The sequence below is a fragment of the Dermatophagoides pteronyssinus genome, unplaced genomic scaffold, assembly GCF_027571235.1.
Source record: "Dermatophagoides pteronyssinus isolate colony J.1.1.1.1 unplaced genomic scaffold, Derpt_VIB-CSIC_2022.12 sq0007, whole genome shotgun sequence".
In the NCBI taxonomy this organism is placed as follows: Eukaryota; Metazoa; Arthropoda; class Arachnida; order Sarcoptiformes; family Pyroglyphidae; genus Dermatophagoides; species Dermatophagoides pteronyssinus.
Genome location: NW_027461531.1, coordinates 321,463 through 344,367, shown reverse-complemented (window position 1 = coordinate 344,367; position 22,905 = coordinate 321,463). Strand labels below are relative to the sequence as shown.

Below are 22,905 nucleotides of genomic sequence, written 5' to 3'. Positions count from 1 at the left end.
TATTCATTCATTCATTCATTTGTTGTCACAACACAGACAGACAGACAGAAAAAAAGGGTTCTATCGATTTCACAAAAACAAAACGATGTTTTCACGATGATAACATTGATGACATGATTTTACTTTGTGTTCCAGAAAAATTCTCAATGGTCTATGATTTTCATTTAAGTTTGTCGAATGTTTGCCGCCATGATCATCATCATCATCATCATCAGAATCAAAATGATGTACAAAAAGCTCATTTGATAAAAATTAATTCAATTAACTATGTTGTTATATGGTTTTTCTTTTTCTGTCGTATAATTTGTTCAAATTTTTTTGTTCGTTTGTTTTGTTCATTTTCTTCAATTGTCTCATTCATTGTGTGAAGAATGGAAAAATAAATGGCTAGATGAATGAACAAAAAAGTTGTTGTTGTTGTTGTTGTCTTACTTAAACAATATATAATTCAACCTTAATCGCTTTGAATTTTCGTATTCTTCTATAATGATCACATATGAAAACAATAACAAATGTTGACATTTTGTTGTTGTTGTTGTTTTGTTTGGTTCCACACTCTATTCGTTGTATAAGTTTTACTTTTATAAAGTCAGAGATTTAAGAAAAGATGTGTGCGTGTCGATTCATTCTTATGATGATGATGATGATGACAACAGAAGCCAAGATGATCACATCTTAAGAACTTTGAAGAAAAAGAAGAAGAAGAATAAGTTATTTATTTTGATGTATAGATTGGATCAAGAACCACACAATTTTTTTTCATATTTGTTGTTGGAGGCTAAATCAACAACAATTCATCCGAAAGAAGATTCCAAAATAAGCCAATTAGTTTTGTCTTTTTTTTTGCGTTAGAGGATATAGTTTCATTTATTCAGTATAAAGCTTATCACAATATAATCAACATTATGATGAATTCACATTCATCTAGTTTGAATGATAAACTTATTAGCAATAGCAGAAAAAAAAATTTGGAAATGTAAAGGATGATAATAATAAAAATGTCTATGATGATGATGATGATGATGATGATGAAAATAATTGTTCAGAAATCAGATATTCGGAATGCAATTTGAGAATAAAATACGATTGATTTTCGGGTTGTTCAAACAGGCAGACATCAACAGAATTTGTGTTATTCTGAAGTCAATTTTCAAATGATGATGATGATGATGAATTTTTTTCAGAATCTGATTTTCATTGAATCATTTTCTTTGTTGATCATTTTATTTTTGGAACCAAAAGAAAAAAACATAATACAAGATGATGCTGCTGATGATGATTTTCGAATTATTTCATTTTGTATAGTGGTAACAGTGACAGCAAAAAGGTAGTAGCAGCAGTAACAGTATCGATGTGTTCCAAGAATCAAGAATAGATAACTATTTAATTTGCTGCTAGCAATCGAACTTTTTTTTGCCATTTCGTTGGTTTTTTCCTTTTCGATGGAAAAAAATGGGTTTTTCGGAACTTTCAAAATTTCCTTTTCATTTCGTTCGCAACTAACTTACCAGTTGTATGTATGTTGTCTGTTGTTGTGGAATTTAATGTGAGAATATTTATTCTTGTAATGTTTTATTATTTTCCAGTTCAGTTCATATTGATGAAAATAAAAATGTTTGTCCAACTTGTTACCGGTATTTGTGAACAACAATAACAAATTATGAATTTTTATCAAAAATCCGTTTGGTATGCGTCCATTTTGTGTGTTGTATTAATTCTTTGTTGTTGTTTTTTGTTTTTTATTGACTACGACGATCAAACCTCGAAAATAACTGCCAAAATAAGTGTTTCATTCATATTTGATGATAATTAATCGTCCGTCATACAAAAAAAATATCTTTCGCTCTCTCATTCGATATTTCCGAAAAAAAACATCAATATTTTTTTTTTTTTTGATTTGGTTTGGTTTGTTATTATTATTCGAATCTATTTTTGTTTTGAATGTAGAATATTTGTGAATGTGACTTGTCAATTAATCAATTCTTTCTTTCATAACAATTAAATATTATTAATAATGATCAATTCTTAGTGTTTAACAAAGAAATAGAACAAGGAAAAAGAAAAGAATCTATTGATCTTCGAAATAACAAAATAGCCACCAAAGATTTGTTTGCCATTTTTTTTATATATATTTATCATATCAAAATATCCAGAATTTCAAATACTTTCAAATGTAATATCTTGGTGACAGATATGTGTTTTTTTCATAATTTCAACATTTTCATAATTTTGATTTTATGTTCAAAAAGAAAAAAATTCAATTCAATTTTTCATGTTCAAATATTGAAAATTTTGTTTATATTTGATTTTGTTTCTCTCTCTCTCTTGATTCTATTTATTCAAATTCTTGGAATTCATCTTCTCGTTTTTTATTCTGAATATTAATATTTTTTTCTTTCTTTGTTTGTTCGTATGAGTTATCATCGATGTAAACATATCAAATGTTTACATCAGGAAGTTTTTTCCTTGTTGTTGACAAATTTCGTCATATAACCTTGATCCCAGGTAGCAAAGGAACCATGTGAAAATAAAGGAAAAACAAACATTGACTATGGTTGATGTGGTTGTTTTTTTTGTTCTGTTTCAATTTTTTCCCATTCGAATTGAAATGCTTTAATTATTCGTTATCCAAAGTCTTATTGAAATGTGTGAAAATGTGGATCATTTATTTATTTATTTTATAATTGATCGAAACGTGATCGAAACACAAAATCATCATTTGGTAAAATCTTCTTCGCTTGTAATCTGAATCGTGTGTGTGTGTGTAATTTGGTGAACCAACAAAAAGAAGACCAGCCTATCCAACACAAAGGCTGATCGATGTGTATCAATAATTGTTTGTTGTTTGTTTTTTTTCTCGAGTATTATATATGTAATTATTTTGTCATTTCATAAATTGAAGAAAAAAAAACATTGATTTTCAAATCAAAAGAAACAAAAAAAATCCATTTCTACATTGATCGATATACGATTTATACGATTCAATCAATTTGTTTTCAATCAATATATTCATATGTATTCAATTTCCGATTAGAAATTCATAGATAAATAAATAAATTTAATTTTCATTTTCATTTCTCAAAAATGAAATGACATTATTTATATGAATAGTTCCGATAGGAACTAAACGAAAAAATTCTTGCTAATTTTCCTAATGGATTTTTTTCTTTTCGTTCGTTCGTTTTGGTTTTTTTTTTACATACAAACACAATCATGATAAACAAAATAAAACAAAAAATCGAATCATTTTAAAACATCAGGAATTGTTTTCTGTTTTTTTTCTCTCTCTCTCTCTCTCTTCCTCCCTCCATATATCTTTTCAATTCTCAATATTCAAGATTGTATTCAACATTTCATAGTTTGGCCTTTTATTTTCCATCTTTTTTCCTATTTATCTATTCGTTTTTTTTGTGGGGGTGGTAGTGGTAGGAGGGGAAGGAAAGAGAGGTGGTATTATAATCTCATTGAATGAATAAAAAGTGATTTGAAATCTACAATCGTATTACAATATAACATTGATCGATGAAATCAAGATTTGTTGAATCAAGAAGAAGAAGATGAAGATGATGAAAATAGAATCGTTCTGCATAATCATGTTGGTTTGTTGTTGTCTTTGTTGTTTTTGGTTATTCGATTGTGATAGAATAAAATCCATTAAAATCATTGAACCAAAAGTTGAATGATTTTTTCTTCATGATTTAATGGTATTTGAAAGGTTTGTTTGTTTTTTGGATCAAAAGAAAAAAATGAAAACAAAGTATTGTTTTTCCTTCAAACAACACCCATCATATCTTTATCATTGAATTTTCTTTCAAATTTGCACTAATCATATCATCATCATTGATAGATGGATAATGTTTTTGGATTGAACATGATGTTTTTCATTGATTTTTTCCTTGTCGTTTCAAATGATGTTATAGTGAAGAGTTTTTCAATTTTCAGTAAAATATGATCAAACTTTTTTTTTCCTTTTCCTAATTAATTCATGATAACATTAGCGGTCATGTTTGTTTGTTTTGTTTTGTTGGTTGGAAATTTTAAAGTTCAATTTAAACTTTTATCAGTCAGTTTTATTTCCGTGCTCATCATTATTCAATTAATTATTCGTTGTTTGTTTGTTTGTTTGTTTTTTTTGCAGAATAAAATTTCCTACCAATGGCCAATAGACAATAGAGGTCAATGTATTTGGTTCATCAATTGATACATACAAGTGAACACATATAATGAATGGCCAAAAGAAAAAAAATGAAATGAAATGAAAGGATGTCCAGAATTCAAAACAATTCTCTATTGGGATTTAGAATTCTCTTTAGAATTGAAACTAAAAAAGATAGAGGTGTGTGTGTTGCATTTGTTGTACTTGTTTTTTGTTGTTGTCACCACCATACATCATAAGTTTATGTCAAAAAAAAGATGAATGAATAAATAAACTTACACAGAGAGAATTCTTGATGTATTTCTATCAATCTGATTTCACATAGGTCATTGTTTTTTTGTCATTGATTTTGTTGTTGTTTTTTCATTTCAGGAAATACCTATTTTCTTTTTGGACGGAAAAAACTTTTCAAACATTATTTCTTATTATTAGTATTTTCATTCAAGTGAAAAAAAGAAGTTATACAACTGAATTCTTTTTGTTTTTGTTTTTGATTTTGATTTTTTCATTCATTCATTCTACTCACATAAATGTCTCTGGTTGTTGTGATACAAGTGTTAGTTTCTTTTCTTTTTTTTCTTCTTCATTTTGAAACATTAGTAAATTTTTTTTTGTAAGTTTTTACACAATTCTTCAATGCAAGCTGTTTGGCAATATATGTCGGGGTTTGGATTGATATAACTTTATTCCGGAACAAAAACAAACAAACAAACAAACTAAGAACTTGAATTAGAGAAAAAAAAGTCAGCAAGAAGTTGTAAACAAAAAAAAAGTTTATTTAGATTCCTTTGACGATATTCTCAATGTTTTTCCGGGCTGGTTAGCCTGGTTGGTTGGTTGGTTGGTTGAATCAGAATTTTTTTTTATATATTCTCATTTTCATTTGCGGTTGTTGTTGTTTACCCATTAAAAAAAAATAATGAAAATCAAATGACTATAATATAATTCTGTGAGTGGTACTTTTTTTGGTTTGGTTTGGTTCCCGAGAAGACGAAAAGAAAAGAAAAAAAATGATTGCAGGGACAATAATCTTTTTATTTTCTTTCTCCATATCATTATTATTATCATATTTTTTTTCTTCTTTGGCCATTTTTTTCCATCAATGATAATTATTTTATGGTCACTACAAACTTTTTTTCTGGTCGATCATATTAGATCCATTTTTGATCCTTGAATGGCCATTAAGATTCATTCTTGTTGTTGGCTTGTGTGCGTGTGTATAGTAGTTTTCTTTCTCAATTCCATTTTGATGATGATGATCATCATCATATCGACCAAAACAGCAGCATACTGTAAACATCCATTTGATTTGATTCTTTTGTTGTTCGTTTTTTCTTGGTTCGACATTTGGTGGTCACCAAATATCATTGATAATCAAACCAAACACACAGAGAAAAAAAATAACGAAAATAAACCAACCAGAAAAGAGAGAGAGAGAGAGAAAAAATTTCATTGATAAAGATGAAATGAGATAGATATCTTTAGATATAATTAAATGAATCGTATTTTTTTCTTATTCTTCTCGATTTTCTTATTCGATTTGGTTAACGATTATGTGTCCATTTTGTTTATTCTATATATGGTAACATTACAATGGCAAAATATTATGACAAGATTTTCTTGTTCCCTGATTAATTATTCGATCGACAAAAACAACAACAATATTCCCTGTACTGATAAACTATTTTATTTTAATGATTTTTAATACGATATTTAATCATTTGATTTCACGGAAAAATTATCGATTAATACAAGTGCTATTTCTTCTTCTTCTTCTTCTTCTTCTTCGAAAAGAGAAAGTAAAGAAAATGAAAGGGTTAAAATCATTGATTAAGATTCCAGTATTCTACGTTGCTTATTTAATTTATCGTTTTTTTCACTATAGTTTTCCCTTGAAAATTCGAAAAAGAATATTCTTTCCTTCCTTTCAGTTTTTTTCCGATATCTGATTTTTTTTCTAAACGCTTGAAGCGTTTATCTTATATGCTTTTTTTTAGTCGATATGCTGTACAGACTGTCTACATTAGAACTGATCGTTCATTTTATATTCTTCAATCTTAAATGAATTCTATAAAAAATGCGAAAGTGAAAGTGAATATCAAGTAAAGAAGAAAACACAGACAAGAACATTGAAAATTAAATTTTCAACGAATTTATAGGCTCATTCATTCTATTCTATTCATATCGTTTATTCAATGTTTTCTTTGAAAAATTTTTTGCTAGTTTCTTCTTTATTTTCGATTATCATGTCCAGTATTTTATTCTCTCCGTTTTTGTTTTGCTTGATTTAATCTTAACCAAACACAGTATTCCAAAAAAAAGAAATCCAAAAACAAACATAGAGTGAGACGGAGAGAGAGAAAAGTTTCTTATCAAGTTTTTTTTAAAGAAAAAGCAAATTTCATTTCATTTTTTTAATCTTGATTTTCATTTTTTTCACCATGATCAACCATGGAACCAAAGAATTTCCACTAAATAAAACTGGAAATGAATATTTTTGTCTGTTGAAGTGAAGACAAAAAAAATTAGCATAAATAATATATTCGTCGCTCATCATCATCAACAACAATAACATTAACCAGTCAGTAGCCAAAGTTTTATTCTCGTTTTTTTTTTTTTTGTTGTTATTGTCGATTCGGGTTGATGTTAAATGAAATAAATGTAGTCATTATATGTTTTTACAATTTTTTGGGAGAAAAAAAATGACAACAGAATTTATCATTTTTTTTCTGTTTTCGACAAAGAATTTTTTCGTTCCAGATATGAAGTGCTTCGTACAAAAATGAAATTGATGATTTCTGATTTTTAGAGATTATTTTTTCTCTGATCAAACAATGATGATTTACAAACAGTTTTTTTCTCCCAATCCGATTCTAAATGCAATGGAAAAATTTGTCACGAAACTTTCTCACAAATCTTTCATTCATCAATAATCTCTTATTGTGAACATTGAATTCCAATAAAAGTAATTGTAATATTAACTTTGTTTCACTTTTTTGTCAATACCATATTTCTAATGTTACCATCATTTTGTCCATCATTATTGATGTTTTTTTTTGTTTCTTTTCTTCATAAGTGTATCTTTATCTTTATTGACATTGTCATAAATAAAATACTTGTATCAATTCTTGATGGGGAAGAATAGTTCATTTTTTTTTCTACCCGATGATGGATCGATCTTTTTTTTGTTGTTGTTGTTGTTGTTATATTTGACATTCTCTTTCTGGTTGTCATCAAAATCACGCATATAAAATTTCCATCAAATGTTTGATAGAAAAAAAAATGAAATGGAATAAAATTTTCATTTTCCACTTTTTTTTAATGGAAAAAATGCATAGGATTATTGAATTGATTATGACAAAATGAATCATCATATTCCACTCTACCATCATTTCCCCTGTATTCTCTTTTTTTGCTTTTTGCAAAAATTTTGTAAAATTTTTCCTACGGGTATTTCCAAAGTAACTCACAGACAGCCACACAGGTGACCATATTGAACAAAACAAAAAATTCAATTTAAAATGGACCAAATGATAAAATACCATAATGAAATACATGCAAATTAATATTGTTAAAATTTCCAATAGCCATTGGTTAAAATATTTTTTCAGAAAAAAAAATTCAAATTCTTTGTTCTTTTTTTTTCCTTCTGTTTTGCATCGAAATGAATTGAATTTTATCATCATTTGGATAGGCTAAAAGGTTTTTTTTTTCATCCGATCAAGTTAATGAATAATTCAATAGAATTTAACACAAACACACACACACACAACAGACCCAAAACAAACGTTTACTTTACTTTTTTTTTTTGCTGTTGCTTGTTTAGTTTTGGGTTTTGTTTTGTTTTCTTGTGTGTTAAAAGATCAAGTTTTTAAAAGTTTATGTTTTTAGGGTTCATTCCCAATTTTTTTGTTTTTGTTTTTTGTTTACGTAATCATTGGATGATGTAAAACCGAAAACAAGTATCGAATTCTTTACTTTCTCTTTTTTTATAGTTTTTCAAAAAAAATTTAAAAAAACTTTTCAATTTTCATAGCCTATAATAATAGGAAGACTAGAAAAAACAATAAGTTCATGAGAATATTGTTTGTGTGTGTGTGGTATATGAATTTTTAATACTTTTTTTGTTTGTTTGTTTCATTCATTTTATTCATTCATATCTTAATCCATTTTTTAAAAAAAAATATAGATTTTCAATGGCAATTTATCGACAAATTTAAAAAAAAAAATTGATTGATTGATTGATTTGCGATCAAATTCTATTAGCAAAAATGTACCAAAATGTCAGATGAAAGTAAATGACATTCGCTTTTCAGAACCAACAACCAACGAAAAAATTGAATTCATTTTTGTCTTTAAATTGAAAAAAAAGAACAGGATCCGCACAACATCGTAAAAGATTTATAATTATTTCTCCTGTTTTTTTCCGAATACAACGAATTTGTGAAAGCAACAAAACTAAATTGAAAAAAGCAAAAACAAATACTTAAAATGAAAACAAAAAAGAAACGGCAACAACAACAACAACAACGAAAAAATTCAATGTTATTGACCAATTCCATTTGTCATTGTCACAAAACTATGGCAATAAATAATGAAAAAAATTCTGGCCTATCATTGTGCCATTTAATTGATTCGAATGATAATAATAACGATTATCAACAACAACAACAACAACAAAAACAACAACAGAATCAAAGCCTCAATTCAATGAATTATTATCATTATAAAGAAAACTTTTTCCATAATAATATTATTGTACATGATAAGGATGATAATGATGATGATCATCATCAGTTACAGCACTCAAATTTAAAACAACAATTTATCTTGTCATCATCATCATCATCATTCATTTCCGATGATTTCTTCCGATTTCCGTCCATTCATCGACAACAACAACAACAACAACAACAATATTCATTATTTTTTATTGATTTAAAATTTGCAATTTTAAATAATTATTTAACTTTACTAAATAATTATTCAGTTTTTTATCAAAAATTTCAACATTCATTAACGAATATGAGGCCAAAACCATTTCGATTGATTCAATATCAATATTTATTATTATCATTGTTAGTTGTGTTTTATTGTTTTGGTTTGGTTTTTTCAACATCATCATCATCATCATCCACTTTAACATCAATTACTAATCATCAAAGATTTCAAAGTGATAATAATAATATATCTTTATCGACAACTTCAGTTTCGTCGTTACAAATTGATAATAATAATAATAATGTTTTATCACCATCCTCATCTACAATTATTTTGTCAAATCATATCAATACAACAACAACAGTGATTCCCAATCTAATGATGATGTTCAATTCATCAACATCCGATACAAATGTATATTTAAGTAAAGAAAATGTTGATTTTGGTTGGTCACAACAGATAGAAAATCCATCGATCAAAACATCAAAACGTAATGATTTATCTGATTCAATCGATATCGATCTAGTTGGTCTTGATCCTATCAATAGTGATGATTTAACTGTTAATATCGATGATGATGATGATGATATAATGGTTATTGTTGATAGTGATGATGTGCCTAAATTTGAATCATCATCATCATCATCATCAAATCAACCGATTCGTCGACAGGTAAAATCTTCATCCGAAGAAGATTTTGATGATGATAATGGACAAAATCAACAACATCAACAACAACAGCAACATTCATTCATAAATGATAATGTTGATTATGTAATGCATAGTCCACGAACAGTACAAACAAAATATGGTGCATTACAAGGTATTGTCATTACATTTGTTCGTTACAATGATGATGACGATGATAGTGATAATGAAAAATCTACAAGTACTTCTTCCACATCATCACCGTCAGCCAATCAAAATCACAATAATTCATCATCATCTTCATCGATACCAACACCAATTATAACATTAACACCAGTTGAAGCCTTTCTAGGCGTACCATATGCTACACCACCATCAGGTAATTTACGTTTTATGCCACCAGTAGCACCTGTTCATTGGCGTGGTGTACGTCAAGCTAATCATCTATCACCAGTCTGTCCACAATCATTACCATTTTCATCAATGAATTTATCATCATCATCAACAATCGATTCATCTGAGCTTCAACAAAAATTACATATTTCACCACGTCATTATGAACGTCTACAAAGACAGATTCCATTTTTAAGTAATCAAAGTGAAGATTGTCTTTATCTAAATATTTATGTCCCGTTTGAACAATATTATCAACATCGTCTTTATCAACGACAACGACAACAACAACAGCAACAACAAAATCGAAAATTAAAATCAACATCAACATCATCGTTTGGTAATTGTTTTTTTTTAAATTGTCATTTAGTAAAACTTGTAGTTTTCAATTAATCATAAATTAAAAAGTTTTATTTAAAAAAAATAAAAATTATAATTAGTTAAAATTAATTAAAATTGTAACGATTTTTATTTATTTTTTGGTTGATCATGAAAATTTTTGACAAAATAATTGCAAAGGATTAGGATTGCATCTACCACATTTTGGTTTCTTGTCAAATACTGTCTGGACCCATTTTTCTCCCCATTTATTCGTGATAAAAAGGAAGGAAAAATTCTTTAAATAAAAATGGAAAACGAACAAAAAAAATCACTCTCTCTTCATCCATATTATTTATGATAATAATGAAGAAATATTCACATGTCTGCATATTGTTCATATAAAGATTTCCTTTTTTTTAATGCTCAATCTTTACATAAAAAATATTATAGATGGAACAAAAAAAATAAAATAACATTTGCCTCGTTATACTAATCCTTTTTTTCCAATCTTAGTCTTTCATTTTATTTTTTTCTATGGGGTTACAATCAAGTGTGTGTATGGCAGAAAATTAATGCTAAAATCTTATTTTGATAAGGGATTTTTTTGCTGTTGTCTTGCCCTCACTCCAAATCATCTTGATCATAATTCTTTTCTTCGTTGGACAATTTAATGGACCTTTGTTTTTAATTATCATCATATGATGATGATGATATTTATATTCATAAGCTAATAATTATTATGGTGAAGAGAAAAATTGCTTCTAAATATGGATTTTTTTTTATTCTTTCGGATTAAGTATTTATCGATTCGTTTGGCAACCACTGATAACTATTATGAATAAATAAATAAGTCAATTTCAATGCAAAGAAAAAACAAACAGTAATTTTCTGCTTCCTTGCCGAATTTTCTCCCGATATTTAATCCATGCTATCCATCAAGAAATGAATAAGATTTCGTTTATTTCTGATTTATAATCATCATCATCATCACCATCATTATTATTGTTATTATTATGATCATCATCATCATCATTGAAACCACATGTCTTGTTGAATAGAAATTCTGGTTGATAACCGTTCAAATTCATTTTTTTTTCTCTCGATATAGTTGGATGGAAAATTTGATTTGAATATAATTTGATTATTTATTTACGATATATGGATTGATTCATTCATTGAAATGTTGATGTTTTCACTTTTCTATTTTATCGAAAGATTTCTTATTCATTCGTTTTTATTATCCACATTTTTTAAAGTTTGTCAATCAAAAATGGAAAAATTTATTCACTAGATGTGTGTGTGCCATTGTGGATGTTTTATTTTTCTTCTCGTCTCGACAAGAAAAATGAACTCCGAAAAAAATTCTCAATTTCATTTTTTTTCTAAATTGATCCAATGGGAATTTTGTTTGTTTGTTTGTTTATTGTAATCATCATTTCAAGAAAGTTTTCAAATTTTTGTTTGATTAGTTTTTTGTTGTTTGTTTTTTTCCTGGTTCTGTAAGAACCATTAATCGTTGTTGTTGTTGTATGCATTCGAGCATCATATGTTTTGTTGATGACCAAATGATACATTTTTGAATATTTTCTTTTTTCTAACGAAAAAATTCATACCGTTAATCTTTTTGTTGTTCCACACTAATTCTGTGAAATGATCCAGATGTTTTGTTGTTGTTGCAGTTGGAAAGTTTAAATTTTTTTTCTTCTAAACTATCGTCTGGTCATTCCCTATGATATGATGTTTTTTTTGCTGCTGCTGCTGCTGCTACAATGAATAATTTTTCGATGACATAATTTTTTCGCTTGAATTTGTCAAACAACAACAACAACCATAAACATTTTGTTTCGATTCAGTTTTTGGCTGTCATTCAATTATGATGTTATTCTTTTGCGAAAACAAAATGAATCAAAAAAAAATGATTCATTTTCACGCTAAAATTCCATTCATGACATTGATATATTTTTTCTGGTTCATGTTTTTTTTTTGTTGTTGTTGTTTGGAATTTAATTATAATTAGTGATGTTGATGATGATGATGATCAGATGGAAAAAAAGGAACTTTGTTCATTATAATTTTTGATTACAAAATGTTTTGATGAATGGAAAAAAAATATGCACGACATTTTTGTCTAACAATTTCTTCACATCGTTTTTGCTGTTGTTGTTAGTTGATCAAATATGAAATATTCATTGAAATCTTCTTACCCAAATGAATGAATAAAACAAACAACCACATTTATTTTCAAATACATAATAATGATTATTGTGAATACGAGGAGAGAAAACAAAAGGTTCAGAAGTTTATTTTTTCTTCTGCAAAAAAATCATGTCCGTTTGCTTTTTTTCTTTGCTTTCTTTTTTTATTCAAGTTTCCTTTAAATTTATTCAATTAAATATAAATTGATGATTCGAATATGAAGAAAAAGAAAGAATTTTTGCCATTTGAACACGAACATTGTCAAGACATTATCATCATCATCGGTGTAGCCAGGAAAACAACAACAAAATTCAACTACCACATTATTATTTACTTAGAATAAAAAAATGATTATTTGTATGTTGTTTGCATCAAATTTTCGTTGCAGTCTTTGACTTTGTAGAAAAAAAAATAACGATGATAATGATGATCCTCTTTTCTCTGTTGATGCTATGATGATGATGATGATGTACATCCGTATTTCTTTCATAAAATGAACAAAATGTTTGCAAGTTTTTTTTCAATGAATATAAATATAAATCTTACTTCTTCTTCTTCTTCTTCTTGTTGTTGTTCTATGTAAAATACATTTTTTTTTCTTCGTCTAAATTGGCATCATCAATAACTGTGTTTAGTGAACGACAACAACAACAACAACAAAAAAATAATAACTGCAGCCGAACTTGTCAAAATAGCCTGGAAAAATTCAAAAATATTGGATGGCGCTAACATCAATGTCATATGGTAAAAACAAGTAAAAACGCGCCAAAAACTTGATGTCACATCATATAAAAGGCCACAAACATTCCACTTCGACCTCACCTTTTTCACATGCATACACATACAAAACACGTATCATGTCAGGTCATGCTATCAACAACAACATACATTATTATTGTTTTCAACAACAACAACAACACAATTTTCTATCGACTTTGTATTTTTTAAATTAATTATTAACTTCAAATAAATGAAACCTTTTACAATTAAAGTTTTCGTGCATTTCGATCAGAAAGCCTTTTCAAACAAGGTTTTTGTCCAATTCGATTAGAATCCACCATTGTGTCTTTTCCATTTATCATCGTCGAACGCAAGACTCAAACGTCTCGTTCAGCTTCAACATCGAACGCAAGATTCGTATATCTCGTTCAAATCGTTATTGGTACAACGTTGGTCGTAATCCTCGTTTATCTATATTTGGAAAACACATACGTGCAGTCAAACATCGTTTTGTAACAACTATCATTGTTTCATTGGTTTGCGCCGAGCATCATCCATTGTTTATATCAACTATCATCGTTTCATTGGTTTGCGTCAAGCATCTTCCATTATCGTTTCATTGGTTTGCGTCGAGCATCATCCTTTGTTACATCAATTATCGTTTCATTGGGTTGCGTCAAGCATCGTCCATTGTCTACATCAATTATCGTTTCATCGGTTTGCGTCAAGCATCTTCCATTATCGTTTCATTGGTTTGCGCCGAGCATCATCCATTGTCTATATCAACTATCGTCGTTTCATTGGCTTGCGTCAAGCATCGTCCATTATCGTTTCATTGGTGTGCGTCAAGCATCGTCCATTGTTTACATAGATTATCGTTTCATTGGTTTGCGTCAAGCATCACCCATTGTTTATATCCATTATCGTTTCATTGGTTTGCGTCAAGCAACATCCATTGTTTACTATCATTATCGTTTCATTGGTTTGCGTCAAGCAACATCCATTGTTTACTATCATTATCGTTTCATTGGTTTGCGTCAAGCATCGTCCATTGTCTACATCAATTATCGTTTCATTGGTTTGCGTCGAGCATCATCCATTGTTTACATTAATCATCGTGTCATTGGTGGGCGTCAATAATCGTTCATTTGCAGTAATCATCGTCTAATTGTTAACATCAATTATCGTTCATCGTTTGTAACAACAATTATCGTTTCATTGGTTTGCGTCGAGCATCATCCATTGTTTATATCAACTATCATTGTTTCATTGGTTTGCGTCAAGCATCATCCGTTGTTTACATTAGTCATCATCTAATTGTTTACATCAATCATCGTGTCATTGGTGGGCGTCAATTATCGTTCATCATTTTCAGTAACCATCGTCTAATTGGTAACATCAATTATCGTTTCATCATTCGTAACAAATATCGTCTTACTGTTTTATATCATGTCGGACGATCCAGATATTCAATTTTCGGTCGACGATCTTGTGGCACAACGAAAAATATATCGTACAAAAATCACAAAAATGTTCAATCAGCTAAGCGTACTTGGCACTATGCCTGAAATAGATACAGCATCATCGCTATATTCGGACTACGAAGATATCATCCTTGAACTAGAAGAACATAATGTTATTGATGACAATGTTCACATGGACAAACTGAACCAAATATTGAAATTCATTAATCTATACGTTCAAATCGATGATCAAACATCTCAAAATATTTCATCTTCAATTTTATTCAATCAATGCCAACAAGCAATCAATGAGTTGAACAAAATGACAACCACATTTTCTGCAGCTTTTGGTCTTATTTGCAAATTACAGGCAAAACTAGATTCATCTAGCTTAGCACCATCAACACCAATATCAATGAATCCGGAAGCCAACGTGGGCTCCAACCGATCATCCACACCATTATCTGGTTCAACAGCAAATGCGAATTTAAATCGTTCACCAACGCCAGATAATATTGCAAACAATAGTATTGTAGTCGCAAACAGATCCATGCAAAATATTCAACCATTATTGCGGCTATCACCAATATCAACAAGTCAATCACCACCGATCAACAACGTTCTAAACCATGGTCATCCAATGAAAGTCAAAGCTGAAGATATGCCTAAATTCAACGGTTCAGCTATTCAATGGCCAGAATTCAAAGATGCTGCCCTTGAATTAATTGTCAACAATACATTGATTCCAACGGCAAACTCTAAATTTCGACGTTTATTCAGTGCATTACCGTTAGAAGCACAGACTCGAATAAGGAATCAACGTGAAAATCCGAATTTCGCAACTATATTCAACATTCTCGATAAATTTTATGGTTCACCGGCGATCATTATTAAGGAATTAACAAGTAAAATATATTCATTACCGTATCTGCGCTTGGATGCTGGGCCGAGCTTGTATGCCAAATACTACGATTTATTGTTGAACGTCCGGTCGATAAAACTAAATGAAGGCGATGCACGAACGATCCTCAGCCACGTGTTGAACAAAATGGATGTCGAACACAGACGACGAGCTTTTCAACAAACTGACAATTCCAACGAGCAGGAATATATAACATTGGCAAACGTGGAAGAGTATTTTCGAAAGATTACCACCACCGATATTTTAATCAACCAAGTGACGACTAGCAACGTCAACAACAAAATCAATCGACCACTAGAGTCGCATAAAACACTTGTCACTTCATCATCAAACGATTCAAATCTAACGTGTATTTTTTGTCAACAACATCATCGCCACAGCTTGTGTCCAACATCAGTCGATGAGAAATTTGAAGTGCTGAAAAAGAGAGAAGATGTTTCAAATGTACAAACAAGAATCACGGATCACGTGAATGCAACAGAACCTACAGCTGTCATAAGTGCAAAGGAAATCACATTACATTTCTTTGTCGCACCAATCAAAGTACCACACCATCGACATCATCATCATCATCTGTCGGTACATCACAATCATCATCTTCATCGAATCCATCATCAGAGACAATTATTGAAAATCAATCGGTCAATACAGCATTAGCAAAAACCGGCGGATCATCTCAATATCTACAAACGTTGACTACCAAAATTAACAACATCAAAACCCGAGTCATTTTCGACGGAGGTTCCGAATTATCGTTCATCTCAAACAAGTTGGTGAAGTTATTGAATTTACCAAAGTTCAAATCTGTACCCATTCGAATCAACGGGTATGGTGGTCATCATGGACGTCTCATCGGTCATCATTTCACTATCATCAAATTACCAGATCGAGATGGCAACATCACTGAAATTAAATTAATCAATCGACGATACAGTACGTCATATCAAATTCAACGTATTACCGACAATGATTCAAAGCTACGTTAATAAAGTATTCAATATCGACTTTATCGATGAAAATATTCCAACAGATATACTTTTCGGCAACAGCGACATCAATCGTCTTAAAGTTCTTGCAATGGATAAGAATTTCGGCTCTTTAATAATTGGAAAAACATCTCTCGGTTATATCGTTCATGGTCAGACCGATGATGCTAAATCAATGGTGGTCGGGTGTCTTACCGAAAACCATGATCTCCCTATTGAGTCAATGATACAAATCAACAAAACCATCCTTGTTTCTGATTCAAAAGTAAATGTTCAACGATTGACTAATGATATCAACAAATATCCTCAATGTGTTGCCGTGCATCTTTATAATATTCGAAATAAAATCGATGCAATTCATTGGGTAGCCGGTAAAAGAAACCCGAGTGATTTTCTAACTCGAGGTGCAAGCCCTGAACAATTGATGGATATTCAGGTGCTCAATATTGAATTATTGCAAGAAATCTATAGTGAAACAAATCAATGTTCATCACCTTTAATCAACATATCAAACAAAATACAAAGTGATATCATCATTAATCAATCGCTCACTTATGAAAAATGGATTGAATTGGCAAAGCAACATATCTGTCAAATAACGGATCAATCTTTAGATCCATTAACAATGCTCATTCGTTTGAATCAACAATATTTCATAGACGAAATCAACAAATTTCCTAACGTTTATTTGGACGACAATTGTGTAATTCGGTGCAATACAAGATTGGATAATTCAGATCTTGATTTTGATTGCAAAAATCCAATCTTCATTCCCAAAAGTTCGTTTTTAGAAGCATTGGTGACTAAAATTCATCAGAACATTGGCCATGGATCATTATATCGAACAATGTGCGAATTCCGGGAAACATACTTTACTCCAAAGCTTCGACAAATGGTAAAAAAGTTAATAAACAAATGTACAATATGTCAAATCAACAAAGCCAAACCGTGGGAAGCATTAATTAAATCTACAAAACGTGCATTATACGGAATTGTATGGCGAAAAGAATTAAATAGTGAAAATTTCAGAACAATATTGTACGAATTAGCTGTCCATCTTTGCAAAAAATCGGGCCTCTACCCATTCGAGGGGGGAGGAATTGCAGCCGAACTTGTCAAAATAGCCTGGAAAAATTCAAAAATATTGGATGGCGCTAACATCAATGTCATATGGTAAAAACAAGTAAAAACGCGCCAAAAACTTGATGTCACATCATATAAAAGGCCACAAACATTCCACTTCGACCTCACCTTTTTCACATGCATACACATACAAAACACGTATCATGTCAGGTCATGCTATCAACAACAACATACATTATTATTGTTTTCAACAACAACAACAACACAATTTTCTATCGACTTTGTATTTTTTAAATTAATTATTAACTTCAAATAAATGAAACCTTTTACAATTAAAGTTTTCGTGCATTTCGATCAGAAAGCCTTTTCAAACAAGGTTTTTGTCCAATAACATCAAATAACATCCAAAGAAAAATGTTTCATTTTTTTCAAGTAGAAAAAAAAACAAGATTCGGGTATATAGATTGTAACAACAACAACAACAAAAAATGAACAAGCAAAAATAAAGTCGAAAAAAAAACAAATTTCCGTTTTTAGTTTTTTTTTACAGAATAAAAGAAGCTTGTTTCTGATCTGGATTGGGTGTATGTAGGAGTGGGTGTGTGAAAATAGTTGGATGTTTCAGTTTTTCTTTTATTGCCCGATTTAAAAAACATTTTTGAAAAATTGTCATTGAATTTTATGTTTCAATTTCCGTCCTTTTTTTTAGTTGACTCTTTTTCTTTTTTTTAATTGGCCAAACAAAATAGATTGGAAAGAATTTTCTTATTTTCCCAACAAAACAGAATACAAAATTTCAATTCATTAAGAATTGTAACCAAACCAAACATTGAATTACTGAGAATATTTGCTTTTTAAAATTGTTGTTGTTGGCTGTTTTTTTTTCTTCGGATACTTTTTTTTGTGTGTGAGAAAGAGAGGATTATAATTTTGTTTGATCAGTTTTTTCTACCAAGTTTTTTTTGTTTTGTTTTGCTGTTGTTGGCATCCATTCGTGAAATATTGTTTTTTTTTCTTCGTTTTCGTTTCATCTTTTTTTTCTATTCAATCGTTTGAAAAATCGTCTTATTTTTTGTGTCGGCAAAACCGAAACCAAAAATTTATTGAGAATGCCTCGAGCATTGTTTATTTTTATTTATTCGGTTGAAAAATATATGCTAACTATTCATATATTTTTCATAATATTCTTTGTTTGTCATCAGTATCGTTAAAAGTCGTTAACTTTGCAAAAAAAACAAAACAAAGATTCATCATCATTGTTGTAGATTTCAATGGTCATTTTTTCCTTCTCGAAAAAAATTGAATTGAAGATTTTAATTTGAATGAATGAAAGAATCGTAATTGGAAAATTGGCTTGAATTTTCAAAACAAAAAAATGCATTACAGTGAAGCGCACATTTTTCGTCTCTTTTTTCATTGGAAGCATTATGAATGATCAAAAAAAACTGAATTTTTTTTCACAGGAAAAAATCCATTTCAAGTGTATATCCAAACGATAATCAAAGCGAAAAAACATTTCTCATTTTCATAAATAGTTGAATAAATGTTTTTTTGTTTTTAAAATGAAAAACAAAAAAAAAAAAAATCTCTTACAAAAAAGCAAATAATATTCCAAGTAAAGAAGAAGAAGAAGAAAAACCTAATCGAGCGAATAAAGTCCAATTAGTTTGCTTGTTTTTTTAAAAAAAACAAAATTCTATAATCTTATACAAATATCTGAATGAATGTTTGTGAATAATATCCGATTTGCTTGATTTTTATTTTCACGAATTTTGTTTGGTTACCAAAAAAATAAAACAAGTAAAAATTGACACAATTAATCATTGATCAACAATTTTATACTAGATTCTCCCTTTTTGTTTAGTTTTTTTAATAGTTTCTTTTTTTTCAGCTTTTGTTTTTCACCATAGTCGATATCTTGATCAGAAAATACTTTTTTCACACCATTTTTTTTCCTGATATCTTGAGAATTTTTGTACGCATAATTCTTATTTTCTGGTTTCAGTTCGTTATTCATTCAACAGGAAAAAAGTTTTTCTTTTTATTGGAAGTTAAATTTTTCATTTTTTTCTCTCTATTCAGTTTCGCTCTGTTTGTTTGTTCAGAAAGCTTGATTACGAGATTTGAAACTTTTTTTCAAGTATATCGATGACAAACACGATAATAATAAAAGTGAAATGGAAAAAAATATTCAAATCTAAATTCAATTTTTTGTTTTTTCGTTTGTTCATTGAAAAATTGGATATTTTGGATTGAATTCTTTTGATTCGATTCCAAAAATAAATTGATAGGATAAAAGAAAAGCCTGGCAGCCATCGTGATAAACAGGTTTATTTAGTAACCAGAAATGTTTCTACGAAACTTTTTTTTTCACTGGGAAATATTTTCCTACGAGAAAAAAGTCAACTAAAATGATTTTTTCTTTCCTGAAACATAATTATTATCTGGATCTGTATGAAATTCATTCATTTTTTTTTCTACCAACGCTTTTCATTTGAAAAAAAAATTCTGTCAATGATCATCTTCAGTACAGAAATTGTTTAACAACAACAACAACAACAATAATAATAATGATGACTGATCAAAAATGAACATTATTCATTTATTTCCTATTTCACACAACCCTTTTTTCATGTTGTTGTTGTTGAATGAATTGTTTTTTCCCATTCAATTCAAACATTATATCGTTGAGCAAACATATTTGACGAAAAAAAAAGTTGTTGAAGCCAACAACAACAACAATAACTTTATAACAGAAAGAACAAAAAAAAACGGAACGGGAAAAAACTTTTGATTAAATGATGAATTAAACTAATAATTCAAATAATTAGGTTTTTTTTGTTGTTGTTCGTTGTATGGTTATGAACCATTCATTGTTCACTCATTGTTTTTAATGAAGAATTTCAGCTTTTTTTTTTGTTCAATTGTTTCCAAACAACAATTGTTGTTGAGCAATGTTATTCTATTGTTTTTGCAAGACAAAAAAAATAAAATAATGAAATGTAGATTCATTGGAAATGTGTTTGAATTGAAATTATTATTATTTCTCTTATTATCTCTCTCTTTCTCACAAATATCCATTGTGTATATGAGAATTCTTTATACAGAATTTTTTTTTAACAAACAAACGGAAAATTCATTAATGATTGATTTTTTTTCTTTCTCTCTCATTCATTCATTCATTTGTTTATAGTTTTTGACTTTCAATTCATATTTCATAAACATGATGATGATGGTGATAATCAATTTTTTTCTTTCCTGATTATGAATATTCTGAATGAATTCTATATATTTAAATAAATGAACTGAATTCATTTAAATATTTATTTATTTATTTTTTTCTGTTGAAAAACCAAGGTAATCGAAATGTCATGTTTATAGAAAGAAAACATTGAAAAAGCAAAAAAAAAAATCAATTCAATTTCCATTCAATTTGATTGATTCCATTCATTTCATTTCATTTAACTTCTTTAACATTTTTTTTCAGCCTTCTCTATCTACAGATAAATTTTATCTACAGATATATTTCGGGTGAACAAAAAAAAACCTTTACCATCCATCCATCCATCCACTCAACACTTACGAATATATAAGAATGTGTTTGTTATCAAACATTTTATTCGATTTTTTTTTCTTTTATTTTGACGATCATATCAAAGACGTTTTGTTGTTGTTTGATTCCAAACGAGTCATTGAACACCGATTCCGATGTATGAAAAGAGAGAAAAAAGAGAATGATAGATGCAAAAATGATTCCTGTATTAATGTCTATGTGATTTGAATTGTCGATCGAGTTCCATTTTAACTTTTTTTTGTTCAGTTTTTTCCTTCTTCTTGTACATCTCCCCACCTCTCTGATTCTTGAATTTATCATCATCATTTTGGGGGGTATTTTGTTGTCATTTTCATTCAAAATCAACTCTGGTTTTTATTTTGGTTTGGTTTTTCAAAAATTCCATTCTTTCGTTTTTTGTTGTTGTTGTTGTTTGATTGAGCTTTCAATATATCATGCTATACTTTTTTTATAGAACGCCTTTTTATATAACCGCAAAATCTTTTTTTTTGTGCACTATTTTAACTGACTGATAAACAAAAATGATGATGATGATGGTGATGTTGAAAATGAAGAATTCAACGTCAAATTCAAAAATGTCGTTCAATCATTCTGTTCATGTTTTTTTTCCATTTTGTTGTTGTTGTTGTTTTCAATGCAGAACAATTGTCTCATTGATTCTCTCATGGAACAATGTCAAATACACACACACACACACACACACGCATACATACTGAATTATATCAAGCGTTAAAATACCCACAAGGAATGATTGAAATTCAATGCAAAAAAATATTGATATAAAGACAACTACTATTGACGTTTATGATGTGCATGCAAATTGTTATTAACATGAAAAATATTCAACATTTAAAAAACAAAACAAAAATAGAATATTTATTTGTTTTTTTTCAGAAAAAATATGAAAATAAATCTTACAAATGAAAATATTTGCCTGCCATAAACAAACCTAAATAATATATACGCCTACAATAAAACAGGAAAAAAAAACTTTAAAATCCTTCTGTGATTTGTGATTCTTTTATTTGTTTGTTTACCCCACACTTGATTCATTGAACTACAGTATTTTTTTTTCATTTGAAAGAATTCATTTTTTTTACCACTAAATCAATAAAATAACCATCGAATAGAGTAGATAATGATGATGATCATCGTCGTCGTCGTCGTTTGCCAATATTCACATTTTTTTTGCCCTTATTTTACACACAAAAAAAAACCCAGAATAAATAAATGCTTAAGAAAATTCTTTGTTCTTTGTCCGATTTTTTCTTTTCACACATTTTTTTCCAACACTCAAATAATAATAACGTAGAATCGATTTAAACACACACACACACACACAGAATGAAAGTAATCTATGGAAAATATGCTTTAGTTTTTCAAAAAACAGATATGTGTACGGCCTGTATTTTTTTGATATTGGTTTTCGATTGAAATTCATGAACGGATTTTTTGTTTTTGTTGTTGATTATGATGCCCGTTTTTTTTCTTAGTTTTTCTTT

At 28.9% G+C, this 22,905-nt stretch overlaps 1 protein-coding gene across 1 annotated transcript in view; it reads left to right on the top strand.

Annotated features, from left to right (window-relative positions):
• The first annotated feature begins 1,492 nt into the window (after positions 1-1,492).
• LOC113799389 (uncharacterized) overlaps positions 1,493-22,905 on the top strand; it is a 61,182-nt gene continuing 39,769 nt past the window's right edge. Inside the window, exons 1-2 of the mRNA XM_075820671.1 lie at positions 1,493-1,905; positions 8,346-10,478. Coding sequence (XP_075676786.1) covers positions 8,648-10,478 — 1,831 coding nt within the window. The 5' untranslated portion in view covers positions 1,493-1,905; positions 8,346-8,647. The remainder of the gene's footprint in view (positions 1,906-8,345; positions 10,479-22,905) is intronic.